Source organism: Hyperolius riggenbachi, chromosome 2 (assembly GCF_040937935.1).
Source record: "Hyperolius riggenbachi isolate aHypRig1 chromosome 2, aHypRig1.pri, whole genome shotgun sequence".
NCBI classification, from domain to species: domain Eukaryota; kingdom Metazoa; phylum Chordata; class Amphibia; order Anura; family Hyperoliidae; genus Hyperolius; species Hyperolius riggenbachi.
The window spans coordinates 382517139-382535114 of NC_090647.1; the positions used below are offsets into that span (position 1 = coordinate 382517139).

Consider the following 17976-nt stretch of genomic DNA (forward strand, 5'->3'; position numbering starts at 1 on the left):
TGATCAAATTTGGTCTGTCCACAATGAAGCAACAACCTTCTTGGGTGTGCCCCCCCCAAGACACTCACATAGCCGGCGGTCATTGCTTCATTGTGATACGCAAGCCCCTTCACCGCGGCAAGGTAATGATCACGAAGGGGAGTTGGCACATGTACATTTCTTTTGTTTTGTTGTTTCAGCTGCTGTGCAGCCAGAAAATTTAGGCAGGCATGTACATGCACCTGAGAAAACATTATAGCGACTGCTGCTAGCAGCGGCCTTAAAAATTCAGGAATCCGTCTGGAGTCCTGGACCCTGTTGGTGGTGGCGGAGAAGGCAGTCAAGCGGCCTGCAGGCAGGGTTGCTGTGTGGGGAGCGACTTAGTCTTGGGGCAGGCAGTCACATGGCGTGCAGGCAGAGATGCTGTGTGTGGGGACTGACTTAGTCTTTGGGCAGGCCTGACTATGCTTTGCAGACCATATGGTCAGATGGTCCCTTGATCCAACGCTGATCCAACACTTGCCTTTCAACATCACGGTACAGTTTGGGTATTGCCTTTTTTGAGAAATAATTGCATATCTTCCACTGCGGTGTGTGGATTTGCTTTTGTGTGCTGCTTTCCCTCAGGTGGTCATCCCATTGCAGTTTGTGCTTTGTAATCATGTGCCTTCGTAAGGTAGTTGTCCCTACGCGGGTCTTGGTCTTTCCACGGCTCAATTTTCGGTGGCAGAGAGTACAGATGGCATTGCTCTCATCTGAGGCAGACACACAAAAAAATTCCACACCGCTGAGCCCTGGGGTGATGGCACTTTGGTGGTGGCTCCGACTGAGTGTTAAGTGGGGTGCCAGAATCAGAGCAGGTGGAGGAATATATGTCATGCTTCCGTGCGGAAGCTGAGAAAGATGAGGTGTTCTGTGTTAAATAGTCAACTACGTCCTGATAATATTGGTGGTTGATGGCATGTGCCTTCTTCTGAACACTGTACTTTGGTCTCGGGCCGCACAAAATCACGACAGCGCGACCTCGAACAAATCTGTCAGATGGCCTGCCTCTGCCTTTTGTTTTGTCCATATGGGGGGGATGAAGTGAAAGGTATGCATTGACTTGACTAATACAATGTTCAGTCAGTCACACAGGTGCAGTTAACAGGTATGCACAGAGTGGTATATCACAGTGCATGTGCTCACATAGGTAGGTGGGTGCACTGAAGTGAACAACAGGTAGTAGGTATATGCAGGGATGGGTATTACATGTGCACCTGTCACACACAGACAGGTACCGGATAGGCACAGTGACACTGCGTGCGCTCGCGTAGGTAGGTGGGTGCACTGAAGTGAACACAACAGGTAGTAGGTATATGCAGTGATGGGTATTACATGTGCACCTGTCACACACAGACAGGCACAGTGACACTGACTGACAGGGCTGTATATAATGCAAGTGGGCCACAAAAAAAAAATGGATCACAAGAACAAGATTAGCTCTCAAAAGAGCTGTTGAGGGGTGCTTTTTTAGCAATAACAATCAGCCAGGAGCAAGCTAACAAGCCTACAAGAGCCTAACTAAGCTTTCCCTATGAGAATCTGCATCAGCTATCCCTTCACTAATTACTGCAGGCACACGAGTGAGTCCACTGCCTGACGCTGCCCGCCTTTTATAAGGGGGGGTGGGGCTCCAGGAGGGAGTGTAACCTTATTGGCTACAATGTGCCTGCTGACTGTGATGTAGAGGGTCAAAGTTGACCCTCATGATGCACTATGAGGACAAACTGAACTTCCGGAAAAGTTCCCGGTTCGCCGCGATCGCGAACCACGGAAGTTCGCCAGGAACCGTTCGGGTCATCTCTGGTTCACAGTATTATTGAACTTAGCACATTGATGTATAAGTACACACACTTTAAATCACACATACCTGTATCATTGTAATATAAGAAAAATGAGTCCACATTAATTTCTGAGAATGTAGCATTATCTACACAATGAAAAAAATGCACATTAATATTATTTACCTTAATGTCCCTTGGTGAATGTTGGTGCTTGCTCTGAAAGGATGCATCTGAACACTGTTCTGTAAATGAATATCTGTTACAATTCTTTGACCTAGATCGAGACCTGACTCTTAACCCTCCAGACTTATTAAACCAAAGATGTCTCCTCTTAAAGAACTCTTTCTCACGTGGAGAGCATTTTTGTTGTTGAGCTCCCCAGTTTGGATTTTCTTGGCGACAAGAGGTGATATTATAACGGCTTCTCAGGGTCTCATGAAACTCTAGTCTCCTCTCGTGTTTATCCTCAAAGCTTTCATTTAGCTTTTGGCTCACTTTTGACTTTCCACTTTTACCAGCCATGACCATATTCCAAGGTAGAACTTTACTGTATTCTTCATTCAGACATTGATTTAGATTGCAGCCTGGATAACAGACAAAATAAGAGCTGCATGATAAAACATTTACAGGCATAAAGAAGCATGATATTTTTTGTCATACAACCAAAGTAAATTTAACTAAATGTGGTGATGTGCAAACATCACACTATATATTTTATATTGATTGGAATTAAATGCTGACATCCCTATTGAAGTTTTAGTAATTTCCTGCCCTTCCCAAAGTGTTTTCAAAGATATGTTTTACTGCCACATAGACATTTTTCATCCCTTTCCTTGCAGAATATTTTTTAGCTGTGTAATATTTGTAAGGGTTCTTCAATGTACACCCTTTTTTTATATCTTTATTTAAATTTTTTGCAATATACATATACAGTACACAACATTATGCAATTTTTTTATATAAAAAAATGAAAAACAAGGAACCATCAACTATAAATAATGCTCACAATACGTACTGTAAATACTTATTCCCAATCCTTACTGTGCTGTTTCCTCCATTTCCTATTATTCTATTTCCCAAGTTTGCACTATATCAAATCTCCAATACAGTTCTATCCATCTCGTGAATTTCCTATATCCCAAAACTCCAATATTTTCCAAGCTTAAATCATTCATATCCCCCATCCATTCCTCACTTACCCCTTGGGTCAGTCCATTTCTTTTTCATTTTATTAAATAAATATATAATTCCTATTACTCGCCGTCTCAGGGGGCTTCCATCTTTTCCACATCTCTCTTTACTCTCCTGTATTCACTTGAGGTTTAAAATTCCTGCCATTGCATACACCTTTGCTCGTGTCTCCCTCTGTACCCATGTACATAACTAGTTAATTCCTCCATCTTCCAAACCATCTTCCATCTTCCAAGATGGAGGATAATTCCTCCATCTATTTCCACAAACCACTCCCACACCGTTGGGCTCTGAGTCGTTTTCCAATGCTTTGCTATGAGGATTCTAGCTACATTAAAGAGAATCTGTATTGTTAAAATCACACAAAAGTAAACATACCAGTGTGTTAGGGGACACCTCCTATTACCCTCTGTCACAATTTCGCCGCTCCCCGCCGCATTAAAAGTAGTCAAAAACAGTTTTAAAAAGTTTGTTTATAAACAAACAAAATGGCCACCAAAACAGGAAGTAGATTGATGTACAATATGTCCACACATAGAAAATACATCCATACACAAGCAGGCTGTATACAGCTTTCCTTTTGAATCTCAAAAGATCATTTGTGTGTTTACCTTCTGTCCCCTTCTTCTCTCATGCACTGAACATTACAGGCTTCCTGCAGACAGCTCTGCCTGTGCCTGTGTTTGTAATTCCTCAGTATGTGTCAGCCAGCTACTTTCACAGCCTAACAGAGGAGGATTTTTATCCAGCTCTCTTCTATCACTGATAAGATAGCAGAGAAGCTGCTGGCTTATGTAAATACCACACACACTGGAGTGTGCATAGAGGGGCCTGAAGACTGTGCATAAACAGACCAGCATGGAAGAGTTGGCAGCCTTCCAGACACAGGCCGACAAGTCTGACAGGGGAAAGATACATTGATTTATTACAGAGACAGTTATAGTAGAAAGTGCTGCTGTAAGGCAGAGCACATAAGAACAGCTTTAGGAACTTGTAGGAAGGTAGAAAAAACTTTGTAATTTTTGGTACAGAGTCTCTTTAACCAAGAATCTCATCAGGGACTTCTCGTATTTCCTCATTGGCCAGTCATTGCAATTGAGTAAAAAGAAAGCAGGATCTTCTGTGGGTTCTATTTCTGTGATTTGGAATATGTATTTTTTAACAGCCTCCCAAAATGCTTGTTATTCTTTACACTCCCAAAAAATATGCAAGATACTCAGGTGTGTAATACCACCTCGAAAACACCTTATACCCTGCTTCCTGTCCCCTTGTGGATATGGATGACGTACTTGCCAAATTCATTATTTTCTTCCACTGTTCTGCTGTAAATGCTCTTCCCAGAACCTATTCCCAACCGGCTCGAATTGTTGCCGCCAGATCTTCTCTCTCATTCAGTAAAGCATATACCTTTGAGAGCGTCCCTTTCTGTTGACCCTTCCCCTTACACATATCTTCAAATGGGGTAGTCTTCCTACTTAAGGCCTCCTTGGTTCCACAACTTTTCAAAAAATATTTAAAATGAATATAGCTCCACTCATCCAATATCCCCCTCTCTCCTTCTCCCTCCAATTCCTGTAGAGTTACCGAGTCCCCATCCACTACTAAATCTTGGGCTAATAATTCTCTCTCTCCCCCTCCAGTTGGGATAGCTCATTGGGTGTGTACCCAAAGGGAAGTTTTTGTTTCCTAATATTGGCATAAGGTGTGTTGGCCATGGAGAGATCTCCTCCTTTTTCCTACACCTATCAAAGATCCCTACCGTATGTTTTATCTCCACCCCTTTGCCTTGTATGTTCTTTTTATTCTTTTCGGAAGCCCAAAATAATTTTGTTAGAGAACACCCACTATATCTTCTTCTAGGGATACCCACCTCTATTCTTTTGCATGCCTATGCCAATCTTCTATTTTAGCCAGTGTCGCCGCTTCATAATAGGACTTGAAGTTTACCGAAGGTACCGCCAAACCTCCTCTCTCCCTCTCAGTTATTTGCAATCTATAACTTATTCTCATCTTTTGTCCCCTACTAATAAATCTGGTTATGAAACGTGCAAGGTTCTTAAAATACAGAGATGGTACCGGTATAGGCAGGACCTGAAACAGATACAGCAGCCGTGGAAGAATATTCATCTTGATTATAGCAATTCTACTGAACCATGAAAATTTTGGTTGGTCCCAGGACTCTAGGTCCTGTTTCACCTTTTCTAGCATCGGGCTATAATTGTGCACTACCATCTCCTTCAAGCTAAACATTATCTTTACCCCCAGGTACTTCAGTGCTTTAGCTGGCCATTTAAATGAAAAGTTATCCTTCAGTAAGCTCCTTTGGCCATTATCCAAACCCCAAGCTATTCCTTCACTTTTATCAAAATTGATTTTCAAATTTGATACCATACTAAAAACTTGAAATTCACACATCAAGCCTGGGAGAGAAACGTGGATCCCCAAGGTAAAATAACATATCATCGGCGTATTCCGCCACCTTATGCTCAGTTCCCCTCACCTCAATACCCCGTATGCTGGAGTCCTGCCTCACCCTACACAAGAAGGGCTCAAGTGACAATGCAAAAATCAACGGGGACATGGGGCATCCATGCCGTGTCCCATTTTTTATATTAAACGTCTCTGACAGAACCCCATTTACCCTCACCCTCGCATTCGGAGCAGAGTACAATGACATTGTCCTGTATCCCATATTTTCCTTCATGCCTATATACTTCAGTACCCCCTTGATGAAGGCCCACTCCACTCTGTCAAAGGTCTTTTCAGCATCTGTAGAAAAAATATGACAGAGTTGGAGTGGGCCGTGGTCCATTGAGCCAGGTTAAGGGTCCGTATATATTATCTCTGGCCTCTCGGTCCCTCACAAAACCCACCTGATCTGGATGTATAAGTTTATTTATTATACGGGACATTCTATTCGCCAGTACCTTTGCATATAATTTAACGTCCATATTCAACAAGACAATTGGCCTGTAACTCTGACAGTGTGTAGGGTCTTTACCCTCCTTGTGTAGCACCGATATAAAGGACTCCAGCATACAGGTGAAAACCCTCTCCGTTCCACATCACCTGTTACTTCATTAAGTGCCTTTACCAAGTACTTCAACAATTGATCCTCATACCTTTTATAGTACCCACTTTCCCTGTTAGTGTCTGTTTAATTGCTAATTTTAGTTCTTCTGATGTTATAGGGCCGAGGCTTCTTCATCCGACAGTCTGGGCATTCCACTTTGTGCCAAAAACTCCATTATCTCCTTTTTTTTCCCCTTTACTTCACCCTCACCTGTTGGAGCTTTTAGATTGTATAATCCTTTATAATATTTCCTGAACTCACTGGCTATATCCTCCAGCTTATGGCATTTCTCTCCCTCTATGTTTTTAACCTCCTTAGCGGTATGCCCGTGTTGGGCATCCCGCTCTGTGGCCCCAGGAGTGCCCCATAATTAAATAATTGTCCCAAATGACCGTAAAGCCTTTAGCTAGCACTAGGCTAGCTAGTAAAAGTGTTGGGCACCCGCTGCTCCCCTGCAATCCCCCCAATCCCCCCGTTTATATATTACCCCCTGTAAACAACGATCGCGCAGCCTCCCTGCACAGCTCCGATCTCTCTATGGGGAGGATCGGGTTTGCGCATGACGTCAGCGACGTCATGACTTCATGTGCGATCCTCCCCATAGAGAAGACCGGAGCTGTCCGGGGAGGCTGCGCTGATCGCTGGATCCAGGCTGGGTAATGTATAAACGGGGGAGCGGCGGGGATTGGAGGGTGCCGGACACTTCTACTAGCTAGCCTAGTGCTAGCTATAGGCTTTACAGTCATTTGGGACAAATATTGAATTATCAGGCAAAAAGTAACAAAACCTCCTGAGCGGCGTAACGCTCAACAGGTTAATACATGATATATAATTAATTTTCTGCTGTCTTTTAAGGGCCCTAGCCAATAACGAGCCACATCTATTTCCGTACTCATAAAAAGTATGTTTACATCTCAAGGCCATGCATTTGACCCTGTATAACAGGAGATTTTTTAAATGTTCTCTTTCCTTAGTTAGCTCCCCTCTAGTATTCTCATCTTTATCTTGTTAATGCTGTTGTTCTAATTTTGCTATATTATCCAGTGAGTCCTTTACCTCTTTATTCCTTTCTCTCTTTCTCTTAGCACCCTCCTGTATCAAAATCCCCCTTATAAAACATTTATGGGCCTCCCAGACTGTCATATCCGAGTACTCGCCCCCAGAGTTGAGAAAGAAATAGGTTTCTAATTCTCTTTGTACCACTTCTTTATTCCTCAATAATGCATCATTTAGATGCCACACCATGGGTCCCATGACCTTTTGCCCCCATTTCACCTCAATCGATATCTGTGTGTGATCCGACGACGTCATAAGGCCTATATTTGATGGCTTTTAAATAGAAAGCGAATCACGTGAAACAAATATATAATCTATTCTAGGATATCTATTATGCACCTGAGAATAGTACGCATAATCTCTACCTGTGGGATTACATACGTGCCAAACATCGACCAATTGCAAATCATGCAACAGTTTTTTACTTTTTTTCTGTATGGTGCTAGACAGGGGCGTTCCTAGGGTCCTTGGAGATCGGGGGCACCTGTGGGCAGTAGGTAGAGGGTACATGCGCCGTGGCAAAAAATGGGCGTGGTCATGCAGTGAGCGGGTGTGGTCATGGGTGGGGCCAAACGTACATGAAATTAGCAGCGGTGTAAGCTACAGATAACGGGCCTGCCCATGGAAATACTGGATGGAGCCCCCTGTCCTTTATTTAGATAATTTACAATCAGTATAGGCATAGATCAAAGATGTATACGCACATACAATTTTGATTGGTCAATCCCTGACCAATTTTACCACCCCCATGCAGTAAGTGGGCCAACAGACAATGAATTTGATGAACAGAGCTAAAATTTGCTAATCAAAATTATATGTGTGTACCAGGCTTTACAGCTAATACTGTACATACTGAAAGTAGCAGGGATCAGCCTACAATACAGCTGGTTTACAATCAGTAAATGCACAGAGTAACTCCCTATACTGTACACACTGGAGGTAGATCAGCACACATTGCAGGCACTAGAGAACAGTTATACTGTACATACTGTAGGCAGCAGAGATCAGCACACTGCAGCTAGCTTGCCGAAAAATATGAGGGTTACGTTGTGCGGCGTGCATAGCGCGCTGCGCCAAAAAATAGGTGAGGCCATGGACCAGAATGTGGGTGTGGTCACTGGTGGAGACAAATTTACATGAACTTAGTAATGGTGGGAAATAGATTAGGACAGTGGTGGCAAACTTTTTGGAGGCTGAGTGCCCAAACTGCAACCCAAAAGTCACTTATCTATCGCAAAGTGGCAACAGCAATTTAAACTAAATACTGTACAAACGTTTTAACACATACATGAACATTATGGAAAATCCAAGTTGAAAATAAACTGTGAAGATAAACAATTTCATTCATCCTACTCCTGAAAAAAATTATTTATTTTTTTAGAACCTCCCAGTTTTATTTTCTGTTTTAAAAAGCTAAAAGAGTAGGTTTAATGCTATTGTCTCATATGATGATGATTCAGCTTTTCCCATAGTCTCGCAGTTAGCAATCATGTGACCCCCAACAAGACAAATTCAGTAATCATAAGGCCCCTATCAAGACAAATTCAGAAATCATGAGGCCCCCAACAAGACAAATTCAGCAATCATGAGGCCCCCAACATGACAAATTCAGCAATCGTGAGGCCCCCAACAAGACAAATTCAGCAATCATGAGGCCCCCAACAAGATAAATTCAGCAATCTTGAGGCCCCCAACAATATATACAATACAATAACATTTCTATAGCGCTTTTCTCCCATAGGACTCAAAGCTCTTAGGCTCTCTCAGATTCAGTAATTGGTAGTAGGATGAAGTATTCACACAACAAAAGTTATATTTCTGCAAATGCCAAACTGAATAGGTGGGTATTCAGTCTGGATTTAAACACGTCCAGGTATGGAGCTGTCCTGATCTGTTGAGGTAAGGAGTTCCAAAACATAGGGGCAGCATGACAGAAGGCTCTGGGACCAAAAGTTTCCAAGTGGACTCTGGGTATGTCTAGATTATTAGAACCTGTGGATCTGAGAATGCGGGGATTGCTATGCAGCTGCAACATATCTTTCATGTATCCAGGGCCTAGATTATTCAGGGATTTAAATGTCAGTAGGCCAATCTTGAATAGGACCCTCCATTCTATAGGTAGCCAGTGAAGGGAGTGCAGGACTGGCGTTATGGGGCAGTGACGGGGTTGGTTGTTGGTTAGCAGTCTGACAGCAGTATTCTGTATCAGCTGTAGGCGGTACAAGACCTTTTTTGGGAGGCCAGTGTAGAGAGCATTACAGTAGTCCAGTCGGGATGTGATGAAGACATGGACTAAGGTTGGCAGATCTTCTGGGGGGATGAGGTGCTTGATTTTTGCAATGTTCTTCAGGTGAAAATAGGATGATTTCACCCCAGCAGAGATTTGAGTTCTGAAGTTTAAATCCCCATCCATTATAACTCCCAGGCCACGCACATGATCAGAGCTGCGTAGATCCGTGCCTCCTATTCCCAGTGGTGAAGACTGCAAGTTAAGTTGTTTTGTTATCATGCTCTGCCCTCCAATCAGAAGGACTTCAGTTTTGTCTGCATTTAGTTTCAGCCAGTTGTCATTCATCGATTGTTGTAGTTCACGTAAGCAGGCGTTTATAGTTAGAGTTGGGTCTGTCACACCAGGCTTGAAGGAGGTTGTCTGCATAGCAGTGGTATGTCAGGGTGTCGTCTGCATAGCAGTGGTATGTCAGACCATGTTTTTGGATTCGTTTTCCAAGCGGTAACCTGTAAATCGTGAAAAGCAGGGGAGAGAGGATTGAGCCCTGGGGCACCCCATACTTAAGTGATACAGGGGTGGACAGAAAGGGCCCCATAGACACTTTGTGGGTTCTGCCACTCAAGAAGGATTGGAACCACTGAAGAACTATGCCATCAATGCCACAGTATTCCTGTAGCCTGTTTATCAAGATGTCATGGTCAACTGTATCAAAGGCTGCAGAAAGGTCTAGCAGTATGAGGATCGAGCACTCTCCTCTGTCTCTTGCCATGAGCAGGTGGTTGCATATTTGGATGAGGGCAGTTTCAGTGCTGTGGTGTTTCCTGAAGCCAGACTGGAATGGGTCATAACTGTTGTATTGTAGGATTTTGGCTTCTAGCTGGAGGTAAACAGCTTTTTCAATTAGCTTGCCCAGAAAGGGGAGGTTAGAGACAGGTCTGTAGCTGGTCATTGCATCTGGGTCCAGGGAGGGTTTTTTGAGGAGAGGCCTCATGATTGCTTCCTTCAGTAAAGCAGGAAATATCCCTGATTGTAAGGAACAGTTAACAATTTTGAGGAATACCGGTACTAACAGGTCGGGGCAGTTCAACATGAATTGTGTTGGGCCAGGATCCAGGTCACAGGTAGTTAGGCGGAGGTGAAGGAGGATGCTTGATGTGACTTCTTCATCAATTTCTTTGAAGTTTGACCAAGGTGTTACGTTGTCTCTGCTAATGGTCTTCGGCGCTATATTAGGCTCAGATGCTGTAAGTTGGATGACGGACCTTATAGCGGAGACTTTGTCTGTGAAGAAATGGGCAAATTGGTCACAGAGGTCCTTTGAAGACTCGATATTAAGTTTTTGACATGCCGGGTTGCAGAGTTTTTCCACTGTGCGGAACAGTTGGGCTGGTTTGTTAACTGCATTTGCAATCTCTTGTGATAGAAAGGAAGATTTTTTTTCTCGTGATTACCTTTTGGTAGTTCTTCAAGTGGAGGATTAAGGCATGTTTGTCTTCTGGGGACTGAGATTTGTGCCACAGTCTCTCAAGTTTTGGGCCTTGTCTTTTCAGCTCTTTTATAGCGTTATCAAACCACTGTGCATGATGGTGTGGAGTAAGATATTTGGTGCACAGAGGAGCAATGGTCTCAAAGGTGGAGGACACACATTTGTTGTATTTAAACACCAGAGTATCAGGGTCCAAGCTGGAGTCAGTCAATTCATCAAAGCTAAGGTTATCTTCTATATGTTGAAGTGTTAGCCCTTTTAAGCGGCAATATTTTATTTGATTCTTGACCTGGTGTTTGACAGCTGGTATTGAGAGGGAGAAGTGGATAGTGTGATGGTCTGACCAGGCAACAAGATTAATTTTCACATTGGCTATTGACAGCCCAGTATGGAATATAAGGTCCAGAGTGCGACCTTTCCTGTGAGTAGCAGAGCTGATTGATTGGAAGAAGCCCAGTTCATGTAAGGCACGAGGTAGCTCTATTCCAAATTGTGAAGAGGAGTCATCCACCCATGTATTGAAATCTCCAAGAACAATCCATCTGGGGTGTTCCAGTGTTAGGTTGCATAGGAGATCTACAAGTTCCTTAAAAACAAATCATGAGGCCCCCAACAAGACAAATTCAGCAATCATGAGGCCCCCAACAAGACAAATTCCGCAATCATGAGGCCCACAACAAGACAAATTCAGCAGTCATGAGGCACATAAATATACAGCATTTCACATAAATAGGCAGAATGCCCCCTTAATATGGTAGACACCTCTCACCTGGCTTATAAATTCTCCTTGGCTGGATTGGGGATGATGTGTGGGCTGAAAGGCCTGGCAGTGATGCTGTGGCCTGGCTGGTGGTGATGCTGTGGCCTGGTTGGCTGGCGGTGATGCTGTGGCCGACGCTGTGGCTGGGTTGGCTGGCGGTGATGCTGTGACCTGGCTGGCGGTAATGCTGGGCTGTGCTTGGCTGGTTGAAGTAAATGCTGGCCTGACTGGTGGTGATGCTGTAGCCTTTTTGACAGTGATTCTGGGCTGGTTGTGATGCTGGGCTGGCTGGCCTGGATAGTTTAGGTAGTGACAGGTGCCCCCTAGTTAAGGTAGCGCCATGAGTCCCCCAGTTTAGGTAGTAACAGCCAGAGCCCCCCAGTTCAAGTAGTGACAAAAGCCCCCCAGTTCAGGTAGTGACAGAAGCCCCCCAGCTCATTTAGTGACAGGAGCCCCCCAGTGTATTTAAACACCAGAGTGGCAGGTGCCCCCCAGTTCAGGTAGTGACAGGGACCCCCCAGTGTATGTAGTGACAGGAGCCCCCCAGTTAGGTAGTGAGTGACAGGGACCCCCAGGTTAGGTAGTGAGTGACAGGGACCCCCAGGTTAGGTAGTGAGTGACAGGCACCTCCCAGGTTAGGTAGTGAGTGACAGGCGCCACCCAGGTTAGGTAGTGAGTGACAGGGACCCCCAGTTAGGTAGTGACAGGCACCTCCCAGGTTAGGTAGTGACAGGGACCCCCCAGTTAGGTAGTGAGTGGCAGGCGCCCCCCAGGTTAGGTAGTGACAGGGACCCCCAGGTTAGGTAGTGAGTGACAGGCGCCCCCCAGGTTAGGTAGTGAGTGACAGGGACCCCCAGTTAGGTAGTGAGTGACAGGCGCCCCCCTGGTTAGGTAGTGAGTGACAGGGACCCCCAGGTTAGGTAGTGAGTGACAGGCGCCCCCCTGGTTAGGTAGTGAGTGACAGGTGCCCCCCAGGTTAGGTAGTGAGTGACAAGCGCCCCCCAGGTTAGGTAGTGAGTGACAGGCGCCCCCCAGGTTAGGTAGTGAGTGACAGGCACCCCCCCCTGGTTAGGTAGTGAGTGACAGGTGCCCCCAGGTTAGGTAGTGAGTGACAGGGACCCCCAGGTTAGGTAGTGAGTGACAGGGACCCCCAGGTTAAGTAGTGAGTGACAGGCACCCCCCAGGTTAGGTAGTGAGTGACAGGCGCCCCCAGGTTAGGTAGTGAGTGACAGGCGCCCCATCATAGGTTAGGTAGTGAGTGACAGGGACCCCCAGTTAGGTAGTGGGTGACAGGCGCCACCCCCGTTAGGTATTGAGTGACGGGGACCCCCAGTTAGGTAGTGAGTGGCAGGCACCCCCCAGGTTAGGTAGTTAGTGACAGGCACCCCCCAGGTTAGGTAGTGAGTGACAGGGACCCCCAGTTAGGTAGTGGGTGACAGGCGCCCCCCCCCCCCCCCCGTTAGGTAGTGAGTGACAGGGACCCCCAGTTAGGTAGTGAGTGGCAGGCGCCCACCAGGTTAGATAGTGAGTGACAGGCACCCCCCGTTAGGTAGTGAGTGACAGGGACCCCCAGTTAGATAATGAGTGCCAGGTGCCCCCCTAGTTAGGTAGTGAGTGACAGGGACCCCCAGTTAGGTAGCGAGTGGCAGGTGCCCCCCAGGTTAGATAGTGAGTGACAGGCGCGCCCCCCCATTAGGTAGTGAGTGACAGGGACCCCCAGTTAGGTAGTGAGTGACAGGTGCCCCCCAGGTTAGATAGTGAGTGACAGGCGCCCCCCCCCCGGTTAGGTAGTGAGTGACAGGATCCCCCAGTTAGGTAGTGAGTGACAGGTGCCCCCCTAGGTTAGATAGTGAGTGACAGGTGCCCCCCAGGTTAGATAGTGACAGGTGCCCCCCCATTAGGTAGTGAGTGACAGGGACCCCCAGTTAGGTAGTGAGTGACAGGTGCCCCCCAGGTTAGATAGTGAGTGACAGGCACCCCCCCAGTTAGGTAGTGAGTGACAGAAACCCCCAGTTAGGTAGTGAGTGACAGGTGCCCCCCAGGTTAGATAGTGAGTGACAGGTGCCCCCCAGGTTAGATAGTGAGTGACAGGCGCCCCCCCCCCCCCCCCCAGTTAGGTAGTGAGTGACCAGATCCCCCAGTTAGGTAGTGAGTGACAGGTGCCTCCCTCGGTTAGATAGTGAGTGACAGGTGCCCCCCAGGTTAGATAGTGACAGGTGCCCCCCCATTAGGTAGTGAGTGACAGGGACCCCCAGTTAGGTAGTGAGTGACAGGTGCCCCCCAGGTTAGATAGTGAGTGACAGGCACCCCCCCAGTTAGGTAGTGAGTGACAGAAACCCCCAGTTAGGTAGTGAGTGACAGGTGCCCCCCAGGTTAGATAGTGAGTGACAGGTGCCCCCCAGGTTAGATAGTGACAGGTGCCCCCCATTAGGTAGTGAGTGATAGGGACCGCCAGTTAGGTAGTGAGTGACAGGTGCCCCCCAGGTTAGATAGTGAGTGACAGGCACCCCCCCCCCAGTTAGGTAGTGAGTGACAGAAACCCCCAGTTAGGTAGTGAGTGACAGGTGCCCCCCAGGTTAGATAGTGAGTGACAGGCGCGCCCCCCCCATTAGGTAGTGAGTGACAGGGACCCCCAGTTAGGTAGTGAGTGACAGGTGCCCCCCAGGTTAGATAGTGAGTGACAGGCGCCCCCCCCCCCCCCAGTTAGGTAGTGAGTGACAGGATCCCCCAGTTAGGTAGTGAGTGACAGGTGCCCCCCTAGGTTAGATAGTGAGTGACAGGTGCCCCCCAGGTTAGATAGTGACAGGTGCCCCCCCATTAGGTAGTGAGTGACAGGGACCCCCAGTTAGGTAGTGAGTGACAGGTGCCCCCCAGGTTAGATAGTGAGTGACAGGCACCCCCCCAGTTAGGTAGTGAGTGACAGAAACCCCCAGTTAGGTAGTGAATGACAGGTGCCCCCAGGTTAGATAGTGAGTGACAGGTGCCCCCCAGGTTAGATAGTGAGTGACAGGCGCCCCCCCCCCCCCCAGTTAGGTAGTGAGTGACAGGATCCCCCAGTTAGGTAGTGAGTGACAGGTGCCCCCCTAGGTTAGATAGTGAGTGACAGGTGCCCCCCAGGTTAGATAGTGACAGGTGCCCCCCCATTAGGTAGTGAGTGACAGGGACCCCCAGTTAGGTAGTGAGTGACAGGTGCCCCCCAGGTTAGATAATGAGTGACAGGCACCCCCCCAGTTAGGTAGTGAGTGACAGAAACCCCCAGTTAGGTAGTGAGTGACAGGTGCCCCCCAGGTTAGATAGTGAGTGACAGGTGCCCCCCAGGTTAGATAGTGACAGGTGCCCCCCCATTAGGTAGTGAGTGACAGGCACCCCCAGTTAGGTAGTGAGTGACAGGCACCCCCCCAGTTAGGTAGTGAGTGACAGAAACCCCCAGTTAGGTAGTGAGTGACAGGTGCCCCCCAGGTTAGATAGTGAGTGACAGGTGCCCCCCAGGTTAGATAGTGAGTGACAGGCGCCACCCCATTAGGTAGTAACAGGAACCCCCAGTTAGGTAGTGAGTGACAGGTGCCCCCCAGGTTAGATAGTGAGTGACAGGCACCCCCCCATTAGGTAGTGAGTGACAGTGACCCCCAGTTAGGTAGTGAGTGGCTGGCGCCCACCAGGTTAGATAGTGACAGGCGCCCCCTCACCTCACAGCCAGCAACATGTCAGATCTCGATCAGCGGGCGACCCGACCAGTAAGAGCGGGCGCTGGGCTCACCACGCTGTATATGCGGAAGTGATGTCACTTCCGCATATCAGCGGTATCCGCTAGGTCCTAGTGCCCGCTCTATCTGGTCACCCGCTGATAGAGGTCTGATGCTGCTGGCTGTCTGGCAGCGGGGACAGCCGGGGGGGGGGGGGGCAGTGGCGGCTGGGAGGGGGCAGTGGGCATCCATGAAAATACATTGGGGGTACTCCAGGACATATTGGGTGCACGGGCCCCCCCAAAATAGGGCTAGCGACGCCCCTGCTGCTTTTACCAGCCAAAGTGTCTATCTGTGGATCCTGTGCTATATTTAAATCTGATCCAATGATGACACTTCCCTCTGCAAAAGATTCTAGTTTTTTCGCAAATTGCTCTAATGATACAATTTAGAGATATTTCTCTCACCCAGCATGGGTATGTGTAAAAATACACCCCAAAACACATTATACTACTTCTCCTAAGTACGGCGATACCACATGTGTGACAGGTCAATAGTTCATATATTTCACCTTCTGGACCTGCGCAGTAGTACCATTCCACTCAGGCTCCAGTAGAAAAAGCTTTTTTGCAGCCTAGGTACGCTAAGGGGCCCAACATCCTATGAGTACCTTTAGGATTTCACAGGTCATTTTGAGGCATTTGGTTTCTAGACTACTCCTCACGGTTTAGGGCCCCTAACATGCCAGGGCAGTATAGGAACCCCACAAGTGACCCCATTTTAGAAAGAAGACAATCCAAGGTGTTACATTAGAAGTATGGTGAGTTCCTAGAAGATTTTATTTTTTGTCACAAGTTAGCGAAAATTGATTTTTATAGTTTTTTTTTCACAAAGTGTCATTTTTCCACTAACTTGTGACAAAAAAGAAAATCTTGTATGAACTCACCATACACCTAATGGAATACCTTGGGGTGTCTTCTTTCTAAAATAGGGTCACTTGTGGGGTTCCTATACTGCCTGGCATTTTAGGGGCCCAAAACCGTGAATAGTAGTCTAGAAACCAAATGCCTCAAAATGACCTGTGAAATCCTAAAGGTACTCATAGGACATTGGGCCCCTTAGCACATCTAGGCTGCAAAAAAGTGTCACAGATGTGGTATACTCAGGAGTAGTAGTATAATGTGTTTTGGGGTGTATTTTTACACATACCCATGCTGGGTGGGAGAAATAGCTCTGTAAATGACAATTTTTTGTTTTTTTTTACACACAATTGTCCATTTACAGAGATATTTCTCCCACCCAGCATGGGTATGTGTAAAAATACACCCCAAAACACATTATACTACTTCTCCTGAGTACGGCGATACCACATGTGTGGCACTTTTTTGCACCCTAACTGCGCTAAGGGGCCCAACGTCCTATGAGTACCTTTAGGATTTCACAGGTCATTTTAAGGCATTTGGTTTCTAGACTACTCCTCACGGTTTAGGGCCCCTAAAATGCCAGGGCAGTATAGGAACCCCACAAGTAACCCTATTTTAGAAAGAAGACACCCCAAGGTATTCCGTTAGGTGTATGGTGAGTTCATAGAAGATTTTATTTTTTTGTCACAAGTTAGCGGAAATTGATTTTTATTGCTTTTTCCACAAAGTGTCATTTTCCACTAACTTGTGACAAAAAATAAAATCTTCTATGAACTCATCATACACCTAACAGAAAACCTTGGGGTGTTTTCTTTCTAAAATGGGGTCACTTGTTGGGTTTCTATACTGCCCTGGCATTTTAGGGGCCCAAAACCGTGACGAGTAGTCTGGAAACCAAATGCCTCAAAATGACTGTTCAGGGGTATAAGCATCTGCAAATTTTGATGACAGGTGGTCTATGAGGGGCCGCATTTTTTGGAACTGGTCATAAGCAGGGTGGCCTCTTAGATGACAGGTTGTATTGGCACTGAAGTGCAGGAAGCGCAGGATGTTCTCAAATCGTGACCTGGACATGGCAGCAGAGAACATGGGCATGTGATGTATTGGGTGTGTAGACCAATACGACTGCAATACATTCTTTTTGACTAGACCCATGTTAAGGAGAAGGCCCCAAAAAATGTTATGTTCAGAAACTTGGAGTTGTTTCCTCTGAAAAGGCTGGGCATGTTAGCTTCTTGGATTGGCGGTTGCGTATTGTGTGGCATAACGGTTGGTCTCACAATTAAGTCATAGAGACCAGCAGTGATCAGAAAAAAAAATTCTGTCACTGCGGTGGGGCGGGTGAGGGTGTGACCGGGTGATCAGAAGCTCGCAGGGGGCAGATTAGTGCCTGATCTAAGGGATAGGAGTGCTAGGGGGTTACAGGAGGTGATTGATGGGTGTCTCAGGGGGTGATTAGAGGGGAGTATAGATTTAATTAATGCACTGTGGGAGGTGATCGGAAGGGGGTCTGACGGGGATCTGATGGTTTGGCCGAGTGATCAGAAGCCCATTAGGGCCTGATCAGATGGGTAGGTGTGCTAGGGGATGGCAGGTGGTGACAGGAGGTGATTGATGGGTGTCTCAGGGTGTGATTAGAGGGGGGAATAGATGCAAGCAATGCGCTGGGGAGGTGATCAGGGAGGGGGGGGTGTCTGAGGGCGATCTGAGGGTGTGGGCGGGTAATTGGGTGCCCGCAAGGGGCAGATTAGGGTCTGATCTGATGGGTA

The 17976-nt window shown here is 46.8% G+C and overlaps 1 protein-coding gene across 4 annotated transcripts in view; it reads right to left on the bottom strand.

Moving 5' to 3' along the window:
• TRAF3IP3 (TRAF3 interacting protein 3) overlaps positions 1-17976 on the bottom strand; it is a 513908-nt gene that overhangs the window by 378595 nt on the left and 117337 nt on the right. For all 4 annotated transcript variants that reach the window (XM_068265590.1, XM_068265592.1, XM_068265589.1 and 1 more), the window contains one exon: positions 1989-2389. In XM_068265590.1, coding sequence (XP_068121691.1) covers positions 1989-2389 — 401 coding nt within the window. The remainder of the gene's footprint in view (positions 1-1988; positions 2390-17976) is intronic.